This window comes from Hippocampus zosterae, chromosome 20, assembly GCF_025434085.1.
Source record: "Hippocampus zosterae strain Florida chromosome 20, ASM2543408v3, whole genome shotgun sequence".
Classification (NCBI taxonomy): Eukaryota; Metazoa; Chordata; class Actinopteri; order Syngnathiformes; family Syngnathidae; genus Hippocampus; species Hippocampus zosterae.
Window position 1 is genome coordinate 7,722,728 of NC_067470.1, and position 24,091 is coordinate 7,746,818.

General features: G+C 48.0%; 1 protein-coding gene across 3 annotated transcripts; it reads left to right on the plus strand.

Moving 5' to 3' along the window:
- Positions 1 to 1,119: 1,119 nt before the first annotated feature.
- On the plus strand, positions 1,120 to 23,722 carry cnksr2a (connector enhancer of kinase suppressor of Ras 2a). Of its 3 annotated transcripts, none has more exons than XM_052053823.1 (25): positions 1,120 to 1,126; positions 1,676 to 1,775; positions 7,252 to 7,415; positions 7,672 to 7,874; positions 10,051 to 10,138; positions 10,395 to 10,436; positions 10,560 to 10,679; positions 11,593 to 11,652; positions 11,912 to 11,980; positions 12,243 to 12,389; positions 13,243 to 13,355; positions 13,450 to 13,598; positions 13,711 to 13,800; positions 15,142 to 15,365; positions 16,933 to 16,984; positions 17,933 to 18,108; positions 18,198 to 18,271; positions 18,345 to 18,416; positions 18,607 to 18,674; positions 19,258 to 19,355; positions 20,102 to 20,320; positions 20,560 to 20,701; positions 21,204 to 21,431; positions 21,506 to 21,693; positions 23,006 to 23,722. In XM_052053823.1, exons 2-25 carry the CDS (start codon positions 1,712 to 1,714, stop codon positions 23,243 to 23,245), a joined length of 3,090 nt encoding a protein of 1,029 aa, XP_051909783.1. In that variant the 5' UTR covers positions 1,120 to 1,126; positions 1,676 to 1,711; the 3' UTR covers positions 23,246 to 23,722. The 3 variants fall into 3 exon arrangements, with proteins under 3 accessions (XP_051909783.1, XP_051909782.1, XP_051909781.1); XM_052053822.1 differs by lacking the exon at positions 1,120 to 1,126 and adding an exon at positions 1,164 to 1,359 and having other exon boundaries at positions 1,555 to 1,775; XM_052053821.1 differs by lacking the exons at positions 1,120 to 1,126; positions 1,676 to 1,775 and adding an exon at positions 4,538 to 4,982.
- The last annotated feature ends 369 nt before the right edge of the window (positions 23,723 to 24,091 follow it).

The window sequence follows — 24,091 nt, forward strand, 5'->3', positions numbered from 1 at the left end:
CCCAGCCGTCCACGGAATGTCAATTTCAACAGCGAAAGGAAATCCAAAAATGGAAATTTGCGTTTTCTTTTAATAACGAGGAGAGTGAATACAATTTGTTTTGGTTTAAAATTGGTTTTCAAGACGGATCATAAAATGCCTGAATTGTTGCGAATATGAGCACAGAGCAAATTTATATTTATATATATTCAACTTTTTTTGCCATTATTGTGAGCTCGGGGTGTAAAAAAAATACGTACAACAAATGAAAAGTCACAGGAAATCTTGCAATCTTGTAATTTTTTCTTGCCAGTTATTCCTGAAAATAAACAGAGGAAGTTGTACGTAATTTTAGTTTCCATAGTAACTAGGAATAAAACAGGAACCGTTCACTATTTACTCAGGTCCCGCTCTTGCGTTGGTTTGAATCTAAGTGTGGGGAAAAGGCTTTTCAAGTTCATGAGCCACTTCCACTTCACTTTAACCGTCAAAGGATCGTGTTTTTTTTTTTCTTTTTTTATGCGGCACGAGAACAAGGATTGTTTTAAGAAGGAGAAAAGAGAAGCAAGAATAAACAGGAAGTCACGTGAAGTAAGCCGCAATCCAGTCGCAAATCACCCCGGCGACTGACACCGCACACCATACCAAAGTTAAAATCGACTCTTTTATTATTATTTTTTGACCCCCCACTGCCCATCTCCCACATTCATTTAAAGTTCATGTAAACATGTGCGTTCCAATACTTTTGATCTCCAAATGTCTTCCTAAACAAGGCAATTGACTTTCCTTTTGGAGCATTCGGTGACTTTGAGCAAAACATTAACGGGCGGGGTATAAATCCAGGTGGGACTCCACACCATTCATGTTTACTGCACATTTGCACACCACATCTTGGTGCCAAGCAACTGCGCGAGACAGGCAAGATGCTTCATTTGGACAAAAGTAGTGCTTTGCCACCTCATGGCATCATTATTGATAAACATTTTGGATGGTGGGGCACGGGGAATCAGGCGGGAGGGGGGGGGTTGCAAATTATATTTGCAGTCAATCTTTATTAGGATTTTCACTCATTATGTGGCGTACGCCGCCGTAAAAGGGGACTTTGAAAATACCGTGATGGGAGTTCCCGACGGAGGAGGAGGTGGGAGGGGGGAGCGGGAGTTGAGCCACCGAAGCAACTCTCCTCTGCAGCCTGGAGGGTGAAAATCGAGCAATGAGGGAAGAAAGAGGAGGAGGTCAGCTGAGGATTCATTACGGTCGACCCCCAACCCCAGCGCAAGCTAGCTGAAGGAAACCAAAGTGGTGATTCCCTGCCTCTCATCCACACACGCCGAGAACCTCTGGAGGATGACATCTTCCCTCCATCCCATCTGCACCGCGGTACGTAGCCTCGTAGTCATGCACGGTCGTGCGCGCCGAACAACCCACGCGAGCGCGTGCGCCGCTTCAAAAGAGAGAAGGAGAGAGAGTCAAGAGAGAGAAGGAGCGCCCGTGCGCGACTTATATCTCCCGCTCTTGCACGCCGAGGCAAGGACGCGCACACTCGCGCCTCATCTCACTCTCTCCCGTTGCCAGGAGCCGAGCAGGACCAGCCCACGATGCCTGCGCGGAGACTCTTGTGACAGGCGAGCCAGCTCAGGAATGTACCGGAGCATCACCGGACGTCCGCAGCTGAACGCCACCCCGCTGCGCTAACGGGGAGTTACCCCGGAGGAGGCGCAAAGTTTACCCAATGGCGCTGGTGATGGAGCCGGTCAGCAAGTGGACTGCGAGCCAGGTGGTGGACTGGATGAAAGGTGCGTGACGGGCCAGGAGCGATGGCGGAGCATAAATCACCTTTGACGTCATCTTTCAGACAAGTCACGATTCGTTTACTGTACAGAGGATGGTGACGCGGTATTTTTTTTTTTCTCCTGCAAACAAAACGGAAAATATTTGCCTTTGCAATTTGGAGGCGACGTCGTCACGAGTCGATAGTTTAAAATGAGCCCGGTCAAACGCCTGAGGAGCAAAATCGGAGAAACCGATCATTTTGCGGTGCTGTCAATCCACATCGATGGATATCGCACTCTCAGCCAGCGTGCAATCGTCGAGTTTCAGTGTTTCATTGAACTCGTAAATGCGATACTTTCACGACGCAAATTAAACGATATTTCATCTGCGGTGTGTCTCTTTACTCATTCACTCCCAAAGACGTTTTTAAACGTCTTTTCAGACTTGGTCTAGAATTGGCTGGTACTGAATGAGTTAATAATGAATCCGTTCTTCTTTGTATATCACTGTCAGTAACATTCGTTGCCACTTAGCACTGGTTGGATAATCAAACTCGTTATTCTCAACATCTACATTGATGATGTCACAATGACAGCAGCGATCGGCAGGAAAACACTTGACTTGTTCTTTTTTTTTTTTTTTTCGTAGCAGCTATCCTGAGAGAACAAAGCTTGCTTCAGTCACATTTCGCAGCACTTGACAGCTCGCGCAGCCGTGCATAATTCAGTCGCCCGCAGCCGCAGGCGTGCGAACGCAGCGAAACTCTCCTCATGTGTACCTGTTGCCGCTGACAGGAGAGAAACGAACGTCTATGAGAGTGGAAAGGCGGAGAGGGGAAGTTGAATTTGTCGTGCTTTGGTTTTAGTCGCCTTATGCCAATGTTGGAGACATGCTTTGTAATGTAGCTTTTTTTTTTTTGTTTGTTTGTTTGAAACATTTTTTGCTTTTTTATTATTATTTTTTTTTACTCAATAACATTTTCAACAAAAATCGAGTCATTGAAGCGCAATAAGCCACGAAACAAAGAAGAGTCCACAAAATCGCGCAAGCTAGCTGAAGGAAACCAAAGTGGTGATTCCCTGCCTCTCATCCACACAAAATTTATTTCAACGTTTTTTTATTTGAAGCTTCCCAAAAGTCAAAACATTTTCAATCGTTGAGAATGCAGTCATGATTAAATCTCATGAATAGCAAAAAAACAAAAACAAAAAACAAAAACCATAGTTGTGAAGTGGCAATGACAAGTTTGTATTTTTCTACAAAAAAAAAAAAAAAGCTGAAATGTTACCCCAGTAAAGTAACATTTTCCACGTTAATCGCAATCGCAGGGCACAAAGAAACGAACAACCATTCACACTCACACCCCGGGACAATTTAGAGTGTTCAATCAGCCTGCCACGCATGTTTTTGGAATGTGGGAGGAAACCGGAGCACCCGGAGAAAACCCACGCAGGCCCGGGGAGAACATGCAAACTCCACACAGGGAGGCCGGAGCTGGAATCGAACCCGGTACCTCTGCACTGTGAAGCCCACGTGCTAACCACTGGGCTACCGGGCAGCCCATCAATCCTACAGTCGTTGCAAATTATTTTACGAACCCCCAAGTGATGGCCCGTGGATCCCGGAGCCATCCCACTTTCAGAAGCGCTGACCTACATAAAATGAAAAATAAATACCGGTAAATAAAAATGACCAATCGCATTGAATATTGATGGCTTGTTGCATAAAAATCAGGTCAAGGATGTCTCATTCGGTGACGCGCAGGCAACAATCGTGTTTGCGATTGTCACTTTCTCAGCGAGGGTGGTCATGTGCATATGGCGTGTGCTTCTTTGCGCATGTGTGTGTTTGCGCGCTCGCGCTTGGCATGCGGGCGGATGGCGAGTTGTTTGCTCTCAGAGCGTCTGTGCTCAACAGCTGACAAGAGCAACGGCGGCCCACCTGCCCCGAACGCAACAAAACACAACGCGGCAGAAGGGCATCGGCGCGCAATCCATGTTGGGCCTCTCGGGTGTGTCTGGCAACGCTGGAAAACATGATACAGTGTGTGTGTGTGTGTGTGTGTGTCCAGAGCATATGCCAACGGCGTTGGGGGGCCAAAAGGGTCCAGCTATTGTTGATTTGGCAACAGCGTCCACATTAGCGCTTCGGTCTCTAATATAAACATGTTGCTCGGGCGCCATTTTGTGGCCAAAGAACTGTGTTGAAGTGAGGGGGCGGAGCTTCACTTTGTTAGAAGCGGAGCCTTGTTTGCCAAAGTCGAAACCAAACGCACAAATGTGTCGGTGTGTTTTTTTTTCTAGGGGCGTGGCCTAGTGAGTGTTGTCAGGAGATGGATTCAGTCCTGTTGGCTGCTCAGTTCACGTGGGCTCCATGCTCCTTGCGAGTGTTTTCATTTTGTATGTTGACTGTTTGGCCTGTTCAGTCGACGACAGCGGCTCTCTCTTTTTTCCCGTAAATTGGAACCGACGTACGTCAAGAAACCACGGCTTGTTGACGTGAGGGGCGGAGCTAAGTTTAGCCTGGGTCGTTACTGGAATTTACAGACAGTCTTTGGCACATTAAATTATTAATATAGGCACTTTTGAATGCTTACTTCTTCCTCATTCTATTATCATATGAACAAAGAGGACAGTGATTAGTTTTATCCAAATAATCCAAAATCTTTTTCAAACGACAGCAGGGATTTAACCCATTCATGCACCTAACAACCTGATAACATGATAAGATGTCCACTGTAGGAACTGGAGGACTGTGTGTGCGTGCGCGTGCGTGTGTGGGAGTTTTGCTGGCCTGCTCTTGTGAAAAGTGTGCATCTGTGGGAGTCAAGTGCGTGAGTCAGCAATGAATCATGCATTTTTCGGTCGCACTCCAGCACACGCACGCATGCTTATTGAGGTCCGTTCGCAAATATTCCACCTTCGTTTTAATTTCGCCAAATCTCTGGCGACGCACACACGGCGCAGCAACACATATAAACAGAGCAGGCAACATCACACGTTCTCCCTGGTACGTGCGTCGTTCTTAACTCATTCAGTACCACACCCAATTCTAGATGTGGTACTGTGATATGAAAAGACGTTTAAAAACATCTTTGGGAGCGAATGAGTTTTAATTATGCAGCATTTCTTCCAGCGGAGCTCAGTGCTGCCCCGGCATGTTGTGTGGCAAGATGCGGTATTACATAAAGGTGGTCACAGTCTTCTCGAATGATGAAGACCAGCTAGGAGGTAAGGCCGCGACTGACATGTAACGTGCACTTGCATTTCGGCTGGATTTCCCACCCTCATAAGAATTCATTGAGAATTCACCGTAGCCTTTGAATGAACACCATTCTGGCTCTGATGCACAGAAGTAAATCTCTCCTCGGACCTTTAGCGTGATTGCCCCACTGCCAGTGTATATTAAATGCGCGTGCGTACACTCGGCGACGCCGCCCCCAATTGCCTTCATCCGTATTGGCCGGCGTTGGCGCCTCTGCGTTCCGCCAGCGATAACGGAGGGCAATTACGAGGCCAAACTTGGCCGCAAAGTGCATATTGCCCCCCCGCATCCCCTTCTACTCCTTCTGCTCGTGATCCTCCCTCGGCAGCAGAGTAACACTCTGCCCGTGAGAGACGACATTGTTTTAATCGGCTTCACGTCTACTGGGAGGTGCTATTAACACTCAATAAAACACTCGCTGGGAGTGCATTAAAAATAGCTGAGGAGTGGGGAAGGGGTGTGGTGGGGGGGGGGGGGGGGCACGAGCTACTTTGCATGAGCCTTTTATCGTGCTCAGGTTGAATTTGACCCGTTTTGACATTAAAACTATAGCGGACTATGTTTTTTTGTGATTAATTTGGCACAAAACAAACCATATGAAAACCAAAGCTATAATTCTAATAAGAGTTAATGGGAATATGATTAATCTGCTACAGACACCCTAAAATATGGACAAAAAACACTTGATAGATAACAGTGCCCCACCCAAAAAAATAACAAATAATTTCTTCAAAAATAGTTTTGTCACTCTGTTAGATTCAGGAAAATGGTGGCTGTCTTGAAATTGTACAGATTATAAGAAACACTGCTTCAGAAACACGAAACTGTTGGTCTCTGGAAGCTGCTGGGCAAATCTCAAAACAATGAAAAAAAAAAAAATCAAAACCAGATGTCAGATTTCCAATTAGGGTTTTGTTGATTGCGCTAAAATGTCAGAACAAAACAGGAGTGAAGAGTCAAATTGAAAAAATACTGTAATTTTTTTTCTTTTAAATACATGGACTGTCTGTATTGCGTTTAAGTCTGGAATTTAATGAGTGGCGAACACTGTCTTTGTACTTTCATTTAAGATGTAGTTGTAGAGGGGGACGTAAGAATTTGTGTGTGTTTGCAATATAACGGCTGCTTTCGGAAATTTCCTCCTGACTCTTTGCTTCCTTGTGTTTGCATCTATCTGGCTTGGAGCCGTTCTGACCGATGAGTTTATTGTGGAGCTCGGGCTTCCAGCGGCAGGGGAAATCAGTGCTTGCCTCTTCAGAGGAGTGTGTTTCTGTGTGTTTACCCTCCACCGGGGATGATTTGCTCGGAGTTTGTTTCGGCGGTCGGGCGGTGTCGCGCTGCAGCTCTGTGAGCTCTTTCCCGCCGCAACCGCACATACGCACACAAGAAAAAATGTTGCGTTGGCAAGAGACCAAATCGTACCCCGCTCGAGCGCTACAACGGCTGCTTGACCTTAGATACGACCAACCACAGCGTCGTCTTTCAGTCCCCTGGCTTCCTTCCAACGCTGATTAGTATTTATATTGCGCTGTTATAAATCTAGAAAGGCACAGACTGGGCACAAACAGAAAACTCAGCTGGAAGAAGTCTGAAGACAGTAGAACAATAGTCATATATTCTTTATCCTCTGTGTTCAGCAACCGATATTAATGCCGTACTGATGAGCTGGGAGGATTTGGGATGTTTTAATGGTACATCCGTCCGTCTGTCTTGTACACATTGGAAAGAGCAGCACAAAAGACAATATATATATATATATATATATATATATATATATTCATTCATTCATTCATTCATCTTCCGTACCGCTTGATCCTCACTAGGGTCGCGGGGGGTGCTGGAGCCCATCCCAACCGTCTCCGGGCAGTAGGCGGGGGACACCATGAATCGGTTGCCAGCCAATCACAGGGCACACAGAGACGAACAACTATTCGCACTCACACTCACACCTAGGGACAATTCAGAGTGTTCAATCAGCCTGCCATGCATATTTTTGGAATGTGGGAGGAAACCGGAGCACCCGGAGAAAACCCACGCAGGCCCGGGGAGAACATGCAAACTCCACACAGGGAGGCCGGAGCTGGAATCGAACCCGGTACCTCTGCACTGTGAAGCCCACGTGCTAACCACTGGACTACCGGGCTGCCCTATATATATATATATATATATATATATATATATACTGTATATATATATATATTTTTTTTTAATTCCCTCGCAATGTGTGTGTCGCAGGTTTGGATGACTGCCTGCAACAGTACGTGTGTGTGTTTGAGCGCGGCGGTGTGTGCGGCGAGAGGCTGCTGAGGATCAGCCACGCCGAACTGGAGGACCTTGGCGTGTCCCGCATCGGACATCAGGAGCTCATACTGGAGGCCGTCGACCTGCTCTGTGCACTGGTAAGGCGTCCAATGTGGGTGGGGGGGGGGCAAACTTGACGGCATTTGGTTTTTAAACAGTTTTAGGAGTTGTCACGGCAACAAAAAACAAATGGGCTCAGCGTTCGCTTAGCAGGATGGGGAGGAATGAGGGTTGCAGAAAAACGGTTGTTTGGGGGGACTCAAAATTTCAATACTTGGATACGATATGAAGTTTTGCAGTCCTACGAAAATATTTTAGGTTTTGATGTTGTGAAAATGGACTACACGGGCGCAGAACTCCGGCCTGGAGACGGAGAGCGTGAGAACGCTGGCCCACAAGCTGGGCGCCTCGGCTAAAAACCTGCAGAATTTCATCTCGGGCCGCCGCCGCAGCAGCCAATCGGAGAGCAGGACGTCCCGGCGGCTCCCCAACGACCTGCTCACTTCCGTGGTTGACCTCATCACCGCCGCCAAGAGTCTGCTGGCGTGGCTGGACAGGTGAGAGCAACCTTACAACCCAAGGGGGATTCCATTTCGTCAGGTCGTGGTGTTGTCAAATAGAGAGGAGAAAAAAAAAAGGTGCTTTGACGCCATCTTGTCCAGGCCATTACACTCGGCACGCGTTTCACTTTAAACTTACATCCTTCAACTTGATAGCGTCGCGCGCGACGTCGCTCAGCAACATCAGGTTCAAATCGATTTAATGCCCCCCGCCTTCTCCTCCCGGTCCGTACTGTCCTTCCATTTCATCAGGCCTCCACACAACAACAGACACACAGGGCGGAGGTCTCCAAATGCCAGACGGCCAACCGTGTCCTCCCGTCCTACGCGCACACACACACACACACACACACACACACACACACACACACACACACATCTGCATGCATGCACAGTGAGGCAAACGCGCACACACACACACATCTGCATGCATGCACAGTGAGGCAAACGCGCAGGCGGCCGCCCACGTAAAAGTGATGCAACCGCAAAGCGACAACGGAGCTCGCCGCTCTTCATTACCAAGGCGACCTTAAAGTCGGAGCGCGGCAGACTCTTTGGTCCGAAGTCTCGGTCAGTTAGGCGTCGGCTGAAGGCAACCGAAGAGGCGGATTCGGGCAATCGTTATTTCCAGGGCTTGTGTGCCGTCATTGCCGTCGTTCATCTGACGCAGCGAGCACATGATCCCCCCCCCCCCAAAAAAAACTAAAAACAACAACCCCCCAAAAATTTTTTCGCATCTGCCAGAGTGAGCAATATCACACCTCATCGATTTCCTTTTTATGTGCGCATTTGCAAGCACCTGCCTCTGAATTATTAACGTGACGCCGCAGCGCGTGGGAGAGATTTGCGGCCGCATGTGTTACGGAGCGACTGGCTGACAATCGTCAATGGTAATGCAAGTTTAATGGGGGAAATAGCTCATCCGCTCAAAGTGAATGAAGTTGGCTGCTTCGGGTTTTTAAATAAAGGGAGTGAGGATGAGGACTGTTGCCGTAGCAACAAGGCAAAGGAAGACTTTTAATCCATTCACGTAAAATACCCTGAGCGGGAATTAATCGAATGAAATCCAAGGAGAAGCGAGACAGCAAGACAGGTGTTGTGTATTCTGGTGTGAAGGCGGAGACAGCTTTCAACTGTTCAGCTTATCCCGAATGCAAAATTTGGTCAAATTTCAAAACAAAAGAGAAAAATCTTTTTTTATTTATTATTATTTTTTGGGGGGGGCGCGGGGGTCTCACAACTGATTTCTACATGTTTGGAGCGATTCAAACCGTTTCAAACTTTAACCTGTTCAGCTTATTCCGAATGCAAAATTTGGTCAAATTTCAAAACAAAAGAGAAAAATCTTTTTTATTTATTATTATTTTTTGGGGGGTGCGGGGGTCTCAGAACTAATTTCTACATGTTTGGAGCGATTGAAACCGTTTCAAACTTTAACCTGTTCAGCTTATCCCTAACGCAAAATTTGGTCGGTTATTTTTTGGGGGGTCAAAATTTCAAAATAAAAGCCCCCCAAATTAAAATGTTTTTGTTGCCTAAGTTCTACATTTTTGGCTGATTCAAACTGTTCCAACTTTAAACTGTTCATCTTCTCTCACTGTATTTTTGGCCAAAATTTCAAAATAAAACCAAAAATTATCCTTTCCTGCGTTTAAAATTTTTTGGACTGATTAGAACCATTCCAACTTCAACATGTACGCTCAGCGCCGCTTGTGTTGGCCCGTCGCTTGAAAAACCCGAGTTTTGGCGGCGCCATGCTTTCTCCAACAGACTGCGTAGCCGTCGGCCTTGCGTGTATATTTAGCGCACAACCTCAATCGCGATGACCCACATGGCACACGCGCACCGCAGACTTGACGGGGTGCGTGGGACTGCGCTCCAATGAGGAAAAACTGGGTCTTCAGAGCAGCCAAGTGTGCCTTTGTCCTCGTTTGAGTGTTTCACAAGTTTTTTGCTACTGTGGTATTGTTTTGTTTTGACTTGATCATCGTTGTCACTCCCGCACTTACTTTCACTTGTTGAATGCTCAAAATTTCAAGTGAATCACGCACTGCGACGATGCTGCTTTCTGTACCTAATCAGGTGGCCCTGGAGCGTTTTGCTAACTCCCTTTTACATCCCTCGTTCCACATGATTAAAGCATTTTTGAAGCGCCTCGCCTGCTTCTCGGCAGGTCTCCTTTCGCCGCGGTGGCGGACTACTCGGTGACCCGAAATAATGTCATCCAGCTCTGCCTGGAGCTCACCACCATCGTGCAGCAGGTTGGTGTCATTGTTGCTGTGGATATTTTGCGCCATCTGGTTTTCTGACTTCAAGCTTGTTGCGGTCTTTTCTCCCTCCCGGGGTAAAAGGCGGACTCGGATATTACCACTTGAGTAATATCGGATGGGCGGTCGCGGGCTCGGCTTCTTTTTAGGATGACCTTTGACCCCGGCGTGGAAATCGCATATTATCAAGGCGCAGATAGCGTATGGAGGTGTGATGTCACTGACATTGTGTTTGTGTGGTGCCCCTCAGGACTGTACGGTGTTTGAGACGGAGAATAAAATCCTGCACGTGGTGAGTCGGCGCGTCTCGGCCCGGGCCGCGCCTTGTTCGCACCGGCGTCCCATTTGAGTAAATGCTGAAAACTCCACATCTGTTTCTCGAGTGCCAAACCTCTCTCTAACTTCTCTGCTCCAGTGCAAGACTCTATCCGAAGTGTGTGAGCACATCGTGTGCGTGTCGTCGGACCCGCTGGTGTCTCAGTCGGCCCACCTGGAGCTGGTCCACCTCACCAACGTCAAAGCCTCCGAAGGCCTGGTAAGCAAAAATGACAATCAATCGAATACAAGAGCCAATCAGTCACTCCTACGGCTTATTATCACCCTGAGGCAGAGGTGTCAAACTCATTCTAGTCGCGGGCCAATTTGGAGTTACGTCTTCCAATGGAGGGCTGTCGTGACAGTGAAACCACAACATTACGTGTGCACAACAAATGAATAGGTTACTAGTTTTGAAATCAGTCAAGTCGATTAAAATGGTTTAATTATTATTTAGGTGAGGGTAAACAGGGTAACAAAATGATTACAAAAGCTCAACGTTATTTATTACAAATGACAATTTGACATTTTGGTACAGACCGTAGCTAGTTGACACACGTGATATGCTTTCGCGGACCACATAAATTGACCTGGCGGACCAGATCTGGCCCCCGGGCCTTGAGTTTGACACTGCACTATGCCAAAGGGTGTCCAAATCATTTTTGTCCTGGGCCACATTTCAGTTGCTGTTTCCCTTGGAGGGCCATCGGTCACTGAAACCATATGTCAATAATAACCGTTTCTTCAACTATTGTTTCAGTTACTGTACCAAGGGGTTTAGTTATGAGAACATGTTGATAATATTTAATTTATTACATATGAGAATTTTAAATTTCGGTCGAGATTTTAGCAAAGCATCATGGAAGTTGACATGTTTGGTTCGCTTTCGTGGGCCACATAAAATGATGTGGCGGGCCAGATCTGGCCCCCGGGCCGTGAGTTTGACACCAGTGCCCTAAGGGTTATATTTTGTGAAGCACTAATTGCATTGGAGCTCATTAACGCTTTCATGCAGCCTGTTAAACCTGATAACATGATCAGCTGTAGTATCCGCCGTACCCGAAATAGTTAAATTGGATGCGTGATGTACCAAAGGATCATTTGGTGTCCATTTGCTGTGTTCCTATGACTAGGGAATGTACATCAAGTCAACCTACGACGGCCTCCACGTGATCACGGGGACGACGGAAGGGGTGAGAAGCTCTTTGGATGAATCAATGAAACAAATACAGGACAGCCGAGAAAAGAATAGACCAAAGTGCGTCTCTGGCCGCCCGCCAGACATTGAAGAATGTTTGTAAAGCTGTTTCCAAGAATACCTGACATCATATTCGGTTGCATGGCGATAACATTAGAGCGCACGGTCGTTCGTGCGCCAAGCAGCGATCGATGCGCTCGCTGTCCGACTCACAACGTTTCGTATTTCTGCGTCTCCTCGGTGGGCGCTCGCAGTCACCGGCCGACCGCTGCAAGAAGATCCACGCCGGGGATGAAGTCATTCAAGTCAATCACCAGACTGTGGTGGGTTGCTGCCGTGCACGTCGATGCTTGTGTGTAGTGGAGAGCGAATGTGCGGAAAAAAATATTTTGTGGAGAGATGGACAGTACATTGGTATTGAATGTCATTAGCTTGCGCAGGTGTAGCCAGCGAGTGTATCGTCAAATTGAGGGCAGGTTACGTAACGGAAGATCTATAGATAGTCTCACCACCTCCAATCATCACGACTCGCAATTTCTGCCTCATGCCAAGCCGCCCCTTGTTTCTCCCCCGCGCCTTCCGCAGGTGGGCTGGCAACTCCGCAACCTGGTGGGCTCCCTGCGGGCCGACAAGGGCGTGGTATCGCTCACCCTGAAGAAGCGGCCTCAGAGCACGCTCAGCTCGGCGCCGGCCCTGCTCAAAAACATGCGCTGGAAACCCCTGGCCCTGCAGGTAGGACGCGCACGCACTCGCTACCTTTTATAGACTTTATCCAAATGAGGTGTTGCCCCACTTTGACCCCCCCCCCCCCCCACCCCCTCATCCGCGGGTCTGTATGAGCCTCGGCCAAAGTGTGTAATTAGGTCAGAGCGCTGGTTTGCTTTGCCGAATGGGCTACAGAGATAAGCCACCGTCCGTTGACATTTCCGCTATGGTCATGAATGAATGCAATGTAAATTCCTAATTAACTCGCAAACCCGACGGTGCGCTCCGTCAGACGGTTGCTTTTCGGAAATATGGCCCGTGACGTACAACTCGCCGCCAAAGTAGGGTTCGCTCTATTGAAAAAGAAGATCTTTTATGTTCTAAATTCATTATTTTGGTTTTGATTGCTCGTGGGCTTATATGCACCATGCTGAGAGTTTTACGGCCTCGGTAAATCCAACCCATGAAGCTGCCGATGGCACTAGCCACTAAAAGAAGACAGTAAAGATGAGCTGAACTGCAAAGCCGGAATCAAACAGGCTTTTTTTTGTTCGTGTATTAAAGTCAAGGAATTTGTGCGCCCAAAATGAACAGTTTGAAACTCATTCACTTCCAAAGACGTTTTTAAATGTCTTTTCAGACTCGGTCCAGAATCTCATTCAGGTACTGAATGAGTTCATCAGCAGGCAGCTGTTGCGGCATATCAGTCCTGTAGGTCGAAGTGTATGACGTCTGAACGGAGAGCAAAATTTCGAGGCTATTTTCCTTGACTCTTTTGGAAATGTCCATGAAAATTGCTCATCGTGCGTCAGCGGCCCGCCAAACATTCCTTTTCGGTCCTTTGCGATCTGTTTCCGATGACTTCTTTCCCATTTCCCAGCCAACCAGAAGCCCGGCTAGCGGCTCGGCCACACCATCGGGCACCCCCACCAAGACCTCCGCCCTCCAAGACCTGTACATTCCGCCTCCCCCCATGGAGCCATACGCACCAAGGTCCGTCAAGGGCGACTTTGAAGACCAACTGCAATTATTTAATGAAAAAGCCAATTTTCCTTCCTGTGACCTTGTTCTGGTGCTGCGGCGGCAGAGACGAGACGGTCACCTTGTCAGGAGAGGAGGCGTCTCGCGGCCACGGCGGCTTGGCAAAGCGAGCCGAGTCGCCCAACTCCTTCTTGGATCAAGAATCGCAGAGGCGAGAACAGGACGAGCCGGTTTACTGCACCACGCCGACATACGGTAAAGGGCTTCTGAATAGTTGTTGGATTATTGCAGCGCCACTGGACAAAAACCATCGCAAGGCTGCGAACGCTCAACGCCGATCTCACTTGCGGGGTGTGGCTGCTTGCAGGCAGGCTCCGGCCCATTTCCATGCCTGTGGAGTGCAACTGGGGGGGCGACTACGAAGACCCCGCCAAGCTTCACCGAGAAAGCCGCAGAGGTAAGTCAGTGTTTGCTCGCTTCCTTGGGAGGCCCGTCAGAGGTTCCCGTACTCGCGCGCGACAGGATTCGGAAATCGGGATTTCCATTTTTAGCAAACTGGAATTCAACAGTTTACTGCCATTGACGAATATATCCGTCAAGTTTGTTTTCTGTCAAATTATGGTTTTGAAACCACTGTAATGACTAGCTTGTAGACCCTGTAGATGCCACCACTGATCGGATTCTAGTCTTGTTGTCTTTGTTATGATGTAATTTGGGAAAAAAATATTTCTAAATATTAGCATCAAAATAATAAGCTGTGGTTTGAGTGAAAGTATTGATTCAACTCCTGTAAGTGAAGACTCTGCAGTGTGCAAAAGTCAACAGGATTTCTTGCTGTTTTTAAGACGCGGATGCTGTTGGTGCAAGATAACGCGTTGGGTATGAATCATAAAGTAGCCTAAAAAGGTTTTTGCGAAAATATGTTGGTCCATGTCGCTGCTATTTCAAAAAGTTCCATTAATTTTTTTCTAGTTATATCGTTTTGTCTGTGTGTGTGTTTTTTTTTAATGTGGTCTTGTCATGCAAAAAAAAAAAAGTAAGAAGCTTATTCGTATTATTTTTTTTTTACAAAGGAGTAGAAAATCGGATTTCAATTGTCGAGAGTCACCAAAACGTCAAATTCCGATACCCGAAAATTCTACCGAAGTCACAAAGGACTTTGAAGCTTTCCCGCCTTTGGGGATCAGTGCACCCCGGTCGATATTCTTTCATTCGCTCTGTGATTAGCGTGAGCCACAACATGGGAAAGAGGACGGGAGGTGGCTGCCACACAGGCAAAGAAAATCAAAGGCGGGCTCGGCTGGCTGCATGGGATCAAAATATAATCCGGACAAGCAGACAGAGGGATGAGAAGAACTGTAAAGAGCGGGGGGGGGGGGGGCGTTTGGGGAAAAAAAAAGGTACTATTCCTTCTGACCTCCACGTGAATCACTCACGCTGTTGCCACGGCAACGCTGACAGCAGCTCCCGTCGCCTCACTTGGCCGCCCGCTTGCTGCTTAGCAACCAGGCCACCACGGGGGAGGTTGAGAGGTATCGGAGAGGTAGCGAAGAGTCCCAACATCCTCTCCAGTGGCACCTTGAATAAAATTTAAAAAAAACAAAACACATTTAGGCCTGTGGCATCGGTTTATTTAGACTTCAAGATCTCACACAGGACTGTCGTTTATCCCTGCAGACCGTTCGTTTTCGGTACGGACGTCTCATCGTATGTTTGAGGCCAAGAATATAAAAATGGCCCACGTGAAATTTTAAAAGAACTTTCCTCCTCCGACGTGCGCTGTATTTGGTTTCCGCAGAGACGTCCCTGTTGCGGTACGTGGGCCTGATTGGCGGCGACGGCGCGGCGGAGCGGGCCGTGTCCGACGACTACGCCTCCCACACGGCGCGTCCGGGCAAGCGGAGCAACGACACGGCCAAGCGCGCCAAACGGCGCAGCCACCACAGTCAGAGCCCCTCTCACTACATCCTTCAAGCCAATCCGAGAGGGTCGCCGCCCAGAGACTCCGCCTCCGGTTACCACGTAGGTGGCTTTCTGCGTTTAATCCCTGATGGCAAGTGAAATGAAACAGATCCTGATTTAGCAAGGTGATATGCAAATTATGGGCGGCCCGGTAGTCCAGTGGTTAGCACGTTGGCTTCACAGTGCAGAGGTACCGGGTTCGATTCCAGCTCCGGCCTCCCTGTGTGGAGTTTGCATGTTCTCCCCGGGCCTGCGCGGGTTTTCTCCGGGTGCTCCGGTTTCCTCCCACAATCCAAAAATGTGCATAGCAGGCTGATTGAACACTCTAAATTGTCCCTAGGTGTGAGTGTGAGCGCGGATGGTTGTTCGTCTCTGTGTGCCCTGCGATTGGCTGGCAACCGATTCAGGGTGCCCCCTGCCTACTGCCCGCCCGGAGACGGCTGGGATAGGCTCCAGCACCCCCCGCGACCCTAGTGAGGATCAAGCAGCTCGGAAGATGAATGAATGAATGAATGAATGAATGAATGAATGAATATGCAAATTATGTCCGAGTGAAAAGTGCAATGAAGCGCTGACAGGAAAGTAGTAGTTGGTATTTTTTTACGGGTCGGTGTACTTGCACTTGCAGGGCATTTTTTTTTTTTTTTTAAGGATCTATCCCAAGCATGCTCTTCAGCAAGTGACCTTTGCAAACGCTGCCGCTTCGCCGAGAGTGATCTTATACGTCTTGACGGCATCTCCTTGAAAAGTCTTTTTTTTTTTTTTTTTTTTTTTGCACGCGCGGCCGCTGCGATGGCAGATGGCTCGCCAGTGGACGGGGGCGGACCCTTTGTCGTGAGCCCAGGCGGGCAGCGAACGGCTGAGCTCCTGTCAACGATATTTGCGGCTCGGTGACGTCGCCCGCCGTTCTGTTTTTCGATTTAAGGGCGTACTCGCACTCGGGGCGCTCAAACGGTGATTCACCGATGTGTGAAACGCCTGCGGTGTAGCACCAACTTAGTGGCAAGACAGACTTACTCGATGTCAGATTTTTTTTTTCTTAAGTATCGGTGGCATATATTGACATCATTCATCAGTATTCTATACCTTGATATAAAGCCAATACTGGTACCTAGTATCGGTACCTGCCCATCACTAGCCGATCCATATCACCTCTCAAAGACATTTTGGATACTTTTTGTGTCTCAGCTAAAATCAAAAAAGCCGTGCTACCAGAATATTTTCATTATATTATCATTCTGTTTTCTTTCTTTGATTGGTTGCAAATGGAAATGTGCCCTTTTTTTTTTTTTTTTACCCTTCCATGCACCCTGTAACCCGATAAGCTGTCCACTGTAGTGGTCGCTGTCCCTGAGAGGGTTAAAGACAATTTCCTGGAAAATAAATTCCTCCTGGTTTGCAAATGGAAAAATGATCCGTTCTTTGTGATACAGTGAAACAGCAAAACGTGAACGGCGTTGCTGAACTTTGCATGTCTGATATCCATCACGATCACGATCCAAGATGGCCGTCAGCCCAAAAAAAATATGTTAAAAAAGGGCACGGAGATAATCAACATCCTGACAGCCTCTTTTGCCCTCTCAGTCTCTCTTCTTCTTTTTTTTTCTTCTTGTTTTTCTCTTGACAGACATATCAACAGGCCTCCTCGCTGCAGACAAAGACCCGGAAGAAGAATAAAGGTAAGCCAAGACGCGGCTTTGTCCTTGTTCCCTCATAAACAAACTCAACATCACATTTATTAGCGCAAGGCACATTTTTTATTTTTTTTTTACACGACAAAAAACCCACGGCACACCACCAAAACCGCAGTACGACATTGTGTTTTGTGAACGATTTCGAAAATATTTTTATCATGTTTCTCCATTTTTTTTTCCCTTCAAAGCTACTCAGAACTGTCTAAAGCGTCATTTTAATTCATTTTTTTAATGTCTTGTATAGTAATTTTGAGAAGTCCCATGGAAATAAAATATCATTATTACTCTCCCTTTTTCCACTAAGCCTTTTGGTTCGTTTCGCCATCTGCTCGAAGCTCTATCTGCATATTTCGGCAGAGGCCGTGTTTGTTTACAAAAGTGGCGCGTCCAGCTTTCAACCGAACACGATCATGTCAACTCAACAGAACCGTCTTGAAATGTTTTGCAAACTCTCTTTTCTGTGCTTACAAGCTGGTTCGCATCACAATTTTTTTTTTTAATTTGTGCATTTCCATAAGCACAATCACAAACATGTCGATAAAATAATACTTCAAACCCGAGCGTGATCATCTCCGTAAAGCCGTTTGGCACCTCCTGTGTACTTTGCGCCGTACAAAATATTGCAATCTGCTCTTGAAATAAATGGAAGGTTGGCTCTGCGGCCCCTGCAGATCATAAAGAGGTGCCTGCTGTGAAAAATGCTTCTCAACTCTTACAGTGGCAGAAAAGCAACATTTTTTTTCGCCTTTCTGCGAGCCTTGGCTAACTGCAGTGCGGTGGTTTTATGTCAAATCAAAAAAAACAAAACGAGTAAGGACATCAGCAAACTCTCACACAGTATTTGTCCTCCGTGACTGTACTTCAGTCGATTTTTTTTTTTTAAACTTCACATCACTGATCATCTCTACATTTTTCCCCACCATGCTGTTCCAGGTCGAAGTTTAGCCAACCTGAGCCGCCGCCGCGTTTCCTGCAAGGCGCTTGGCCGAGGCGACTGCGAAGGCTGGCTGTGGCGCAAGAGGGATGCCAAAGGTTACTTTTCTCATAAATGGAAGAAGTACTGGTTCGTTCTAAAGGACAACTGCCTGTACTGGTACATCAACGAAGAGGTATCCGTACGCGGTGGGGGTGGGGGGGGGGGTACATTTGAGCTTCGCTGTCTTCTCCTTCTCATTCGGAGTCATCTCTCGTGTGTCAGGATGAGAAAGCCGAGGGCTTCGTCAGTCTCCCCGAGTTCAAAATCGATCGCGCCAGCGAATGCCGAAAGAAGTAGTAAGTGAGCGATGAAAAAAGACAGGGATGTGCATGCGTTGGGTGTCTCACCGCGCGTATGTCTGCTCCACAGTGCCTTCAAAGCTTGCCACCCCAAGGTCAAGAGCTTCTTCTTTGCGTCAGACGGCGTGGACGACATGAACAGGTCAAATCCCGACGCCAGTCAATTGTGTACCGCGTCAATCATGCGGGGCAAGGCGGAGCCATTGAGAAAAACCAAACCATTGTTTTCAAACATCACACGTCTCCGTTTGTCATCCTCTGTTGACGTTTGTGTGCACGTCTATGCTCAACCTGAACCCTTTTTTTTCTTTTTTTTCCTTTCTGACCCTCAGGTGGCTGAGTCGACTCAACATGGCCGCCGTGGGCTACGCGGAGAGAGAGAGGATTCGCCAAGAGCAGGGTGAGCCTTCATTTAGAAAGCGATGCGGTTCCCTCCAAGGCTCGAATGCTCAACTGATGACTGGCAGAGGACTCTGAATGGCCCCTCCATTCATTAAAAAAAAAAAAAAAGTAAATCAGGGCAACCGGGAGGAGAAAAATGCCTTATAAGCGCAGACAAAACATGCACACAAGAAGAAGATTGCAGATGCCAACAAGAAATCATTTTTTAAATCCAAAAAGCGATCATTGCAATTACCATAGGAGCCACAAGATGGCAGCACAAGACATCAAGCTTAGCTCTTCACTTTTCATTTTTGTGGGATTTGACTGACAGGTGTGATGAACCCTTTCACGCACCCCCGTTACCCGAGAGCATGATAAGCTGTCCACTGTCGTCCCCGCTGTCCCTAAAAGCGTTAAAAAGCCGAATATATTGTTTTTTCAATGCCGTAGGACTCATAGCTTATGGTCAGACGGTGTTCGACCAGAGCGCAATTGCAAGAAGATTCCAGAAGAATCGTGACCTTAAAGTCGCAGTTGTCCACCTGCGGCAAAGTGATCCAGTGCTTCGCGGAACCTAATGCGCGTCGGTTTTCCCGCAGATTACTGGAGCGAGAGCGAGCACGAGGATGACGCCACCTCCAGCCCCAAACAGGACAGCCCCCCGCCTCCGTACGATACCTACCCGCGGCCCCCGTCGGTGAGTCACCACTGGCACAAACACGCGCTACCGGCCGAGTGGGCCAAGATATGCCGGGCTGCTCTTCTGCAACCCACGTTCACATTTCAAAGTTAGCTCATTTAACCTTCAGCTACAAGCTTGGGGCTAAATTTGCCCCGTTGGAACTGCTTGACCCGCATTTAGCAAGCATGAATCGCATTAATTTTTTTTAAAAAGCCATGTGTGACCATATAAACATTTACTATCGCAGTAGTCACAGGTAGCTTTATCCTTCGCGTTTACACTATATTGACATCCATGCGATTTAATTTCTAGGAGGTGGAAATGAATTTATTCATTCATTCAATCCATTTCAATGGGAAATGAATTAATTTGATCCCAATCCATTTCAATGGGCAAAGGTGATTTGAGATCCAAGTGATGTGACTTCTATGCACCCAAACTTCCACGGATACGCGGAAATCCGCCATTTTATTTCCTAAATTGATCATTTTTGCGAATCGTCTAAATCCATTGAGAAAATTTTAGGGGGGGGGTCAGGTACCTTATCGTCGAGTTTTTACGAGCTCTCACGATCAGTCTTTCCATCTTCCGATTGTAAACAGCCCTGCGATTGGACGTGTATGATGTCTTACTTGTTGTGATTGGTCGCCCCGTCCAGGCCACGCCCCTTTCCGCTTTTTTTCATCACTAGCCATTGCCATCCCTGACCCAAAGCGAGTCAAAAGTGGTGCTTTGCCGCCATCTTGCCAACCTTCCTCTAGATGAGCGCTTACCTGGAAGGCCGAACGACGCGACTCTCCTCCACCGAGACGTCGCGCTCCCGCTCGTCCCAGGAGGACTTTCTTTGCGGCGAGCTGGCCGCCGCGGCCGCCGAGCCGCAGTATCACCCCGGCCCTCTTGGGGGCGGCACCATGCACAGCGGCAGGAGGCCGGGTGGCAGCAACAGCAGCGACGTGGCGTACCGATGTGACCCCGTGGAGGTGCGTCGGGTAAAAAGTCATTCATTTGACATTATTTTTACTGCTGTGACGCGAACAGCCTCGGTTGCATCAGCGCCTTCACGTCAAAGTTTAAAATTTTTCCTCTGCTGCTGTCAAAAATAACATAAATGCCATGCCTGAAGATACCAAGATCCATCCATCTTCGACCCTGCGTATCATAAGTGTCGTGGTACAAAATTTGAACTTGCACTCAAATTGACACGTACTGTATCCCGCAGTACCGCTCCAGTCCCGCAGGGGGCAGCAGCGAGACCGGCTCTCCTGGCCGATCATCCTCCTCTCAGCGACGTTCCTGGCAGGACTTGATCGAGACGCCGCTGACGGAAGCGGGGCTGCACTACCTGCAGACGGGACCACTTGGTAACGATCAATTATTCATTCATTCATTCATTTTCCGTACCGCTTGATCCTCACTAGGGTCGCGGGGGGTGCTGGAGCCCATCCCAGCCATCTCCGGGCAGTAGGCGGGGGACACCCTGAATCGGTTGCCAGCCAATCGCAGGGCACACAGAGACGAACAACCATTCACGCTCACACTCACACCTAGGGACAATTTAGAGTGTTCAATCAGCCTGCCACGCATGTTTTTGGAATGTGGGAGGAAACCGGAGCACCCGGAGAAAACCCACGCAGGCCCGGGGAGAACATGCAAACTCCACACAGGGAGGCCGGAGCTGGAATCGAACCCGGTACCTCTGCACTGTGAAGCCGACGTGCTAACCACTGGACTACCGGGCCGCCAACGATCAATTAATTTTAAAATTTTGTATTTTTTTAAATGAAGTTTATTGTTATCATAATTCAAGAGGGCGGAGCTATCAAATATCCCCCTTCAAACTTGTTTCTGATCTCCTTCTTCCAGAGGACGCCGTCTTCGCCGACCCGAGCCCGGCCAGCCCGACGCCCATGTCGGCCGGGGCCGTCTACACGCTTCCGGCGCCGAGGAACGTCCCGTTGCCCGTCACGATGCACAGGCTGATTCCTATGGCAACCCAAGGAGGGAAACCTCGCAGCTTCACGCTGCCACGCGACAGCAGCCTACACACGCTGCTGGCGCCGCCCGCCAGGGAGGAGCAACACACGCACAACAGTGAGGAGGAAGTCTTCTTGTGGGGGGGGAAAAAAAAAACAGACCTCTTGAATAAATGTTGTTTGTGCCCAAAGGTAGTAGCGAGGGGGCGTCTCTGGGTGACCTGTTCCGCGCTTGCGAGCAAGGCGGCGTGTCTCCCCTCGGCCGGGAGTGCGAGACCAAAGGCCAGTCCGAGTTCAGGCAGTCCTTCCTGCGACGGGCCGCCGACCCGCAGCTCAACGAGCGCCTGCACCGCCTCCGCATCCTTAGCTCCACGCTGAAGGTTGGTACACGCGGCGGCCGCACATCAGCAACAACGTGCGTCTCATGTTCTCGGTCAGGATTGGCCCCGCCCGCTCTCTTCTTTAATCGTCAAAACGAAAGGGCTAATTTAGTACAAGAAATTGTACAGGACGCTTGACTTATAATGTAAATTCAAGAGTCCTTCGTTTAAAAAAAAAAAGTTTTGACATAAAAAAATAAAAATCAAGAGTTACCTTTTTTTTTTTGGTTTAGCCTTAAATTTGTTCGCTGCAATGTGTTTATTCAGGTTTCCCTATTTATTCATATTCATTCCTCATGAAATAATTAGTTAATTCATTTTTGTGGATATTAAAAAAAAAAGCTTACATGCGCACTTATCTTTTTTAAAATTTTTATGTCTTGCATCAAATAAATGCGTCATTCATTAGAATGTGGAATTGCAAACGAGTCCTTTGCACAATTTCTGGAACATTTTCCAACAGTTTGCAATGAACCCGCAAAACGATAAGTCGCCCTTTTCGTGTTTGTTTATTAAAATATATCGATATGCTCTTCGGGAGTGTTCAACTGCATCCCTAAATGCAACGTATTCAATTTGCTGTTCCGGCGTGTTCTTTTTCCACGAGACTGTTTTGGCGAAACCAGCCTGATTGCGCAATCCATACGTGCGTTGAACAGCGCGTCACGAAACAACCGCCGTCAAATGTCCGTCGAGGTTATCGTGCGGAATGTTCACATCTCGGTGTGTCCGCCTCTCCTTGCTGAGCTGTTGTCCTGTCGCGGATTTGCATTTGTGTCGCCGGGCAGCGACGATTGTTGTTGTCCAGTTTACAGGCGCTTTGCTTGTCGGTCTTGTGGCTTCCCAATCTGTGGCTTTGGCTTGAGCTTCCATGTTAGTCTATTTGACATCTCTGCGAAAAGGGAATACAGTGGTAACTTGACTGAGAGTGATTTGAGGTGTGAGAATGCTCGTGGTACACGTTGGACTTGTAAGTCAAAGCACCACTGTAGTTTGGGGAAGTCTGCTCCAGTGAGTTATTTTCCCACGTCGTGTTGGGCTTCTTCCAAATACGACGTGTTGTTGTGGATCCGGTCAGAGCTGGGAGCTGTTCGTTTGACACGGTATGCTTCAGTTGCGGTGGAAACTGCCAAAAAAAAGGCACTGCGGTAAAACTGGAGTAAGGAGAAGCAACTCAGCACAACCAGACGTCCCCAAACGTTGTCTGTCTCGCTTTCAGTGTTGTCTGCGTTTTCAACGTTGGACCCCCCCCCCCCCGCCCCAAACCATGAATAAAAGTTCTCTCCGCTCCCCCGGCTGTGTTTGTGCGTAGGACAGAGAGGGGGAGGTAGCGCTGATTGACAGGCTCTTGGCCCGCCCCCAGCTATCGTCCGCAGAGTTCCAGGAGTGGAAGCGAGCTTATCGGGAGCACTTCTCGCAGACGCCAAACGAGGCCGACGAGCCCGAGGCCGAGCCCCAACCCGAGCCCCAAGCCGAGACCGAGCCCGACCCGGGGCCGCCCTTGACCCCCTCGCTCTCCCACACACACTCCTATATTGAAACGCACGTCTGATGCGCGCACACACACACACACACACACACACAGAAGTGAGGTCATTCAGCAGAGGAGTGGCCATCACGGAGTGCTTACTTCGCAGGAAGTGATGTCGTGAGGCTGGCAGCAGGCCCTCCCGTGATTGACAGACTTTAATGTGCGTCGTTCAGACGCAAGAGCAGAACAGGAAGAATTCGTTTTGAGCACCTTTGAGATGTCTTTTTTTTTTCTGTCGGTTTTCAATTGGCACTCAAAAATGAAACGTGAAAAAAGTATCACTTTCAAAGTTAAAAAATTACGGCCCATTTTTCAATGTCATATTTTTGGATCAGATCTTAATGATGAGAAATCAAAAAATAAATAATGACGCTTGTTCATTGTTTGGTTTTTGCTTGCCAGTTGAATATGGGAAAAAAATGCAAAGCAGGACTATTTACTGGACATTCTTTGTACAGCATATTTATAAATAGCCTCAGTGTTATGTAATCCGCCCCCGCCCAAAAAAAAATCAAAATGTAATCTCACCTGCCAGAATATTAGGCACACCCACACAATCTTACCACGTGTAATATTAGAACCATTGTGGATGCTCATGCTCATGTCATATAATCACCCTGAACACTTTTTATCATTTGTGGTTGTAGCCCCATCCAACGCTTTCTATATTGATCGACGACGAGATTGAATTTCAGGTGTTACGAATGTTCCGACCTTTGGGTTTGAATGGCAGACAGAAGCACCGCAAAAAAAGAAAAAAAAAAGCTTGGACTCTCGCTTCATGCCGCCGATGCTCGTAGTGAGTAGTAGCATGTCCTTGCTGAAAATACACACAAGATTATTTATTCTTATTCTAAAGTTTTGTGT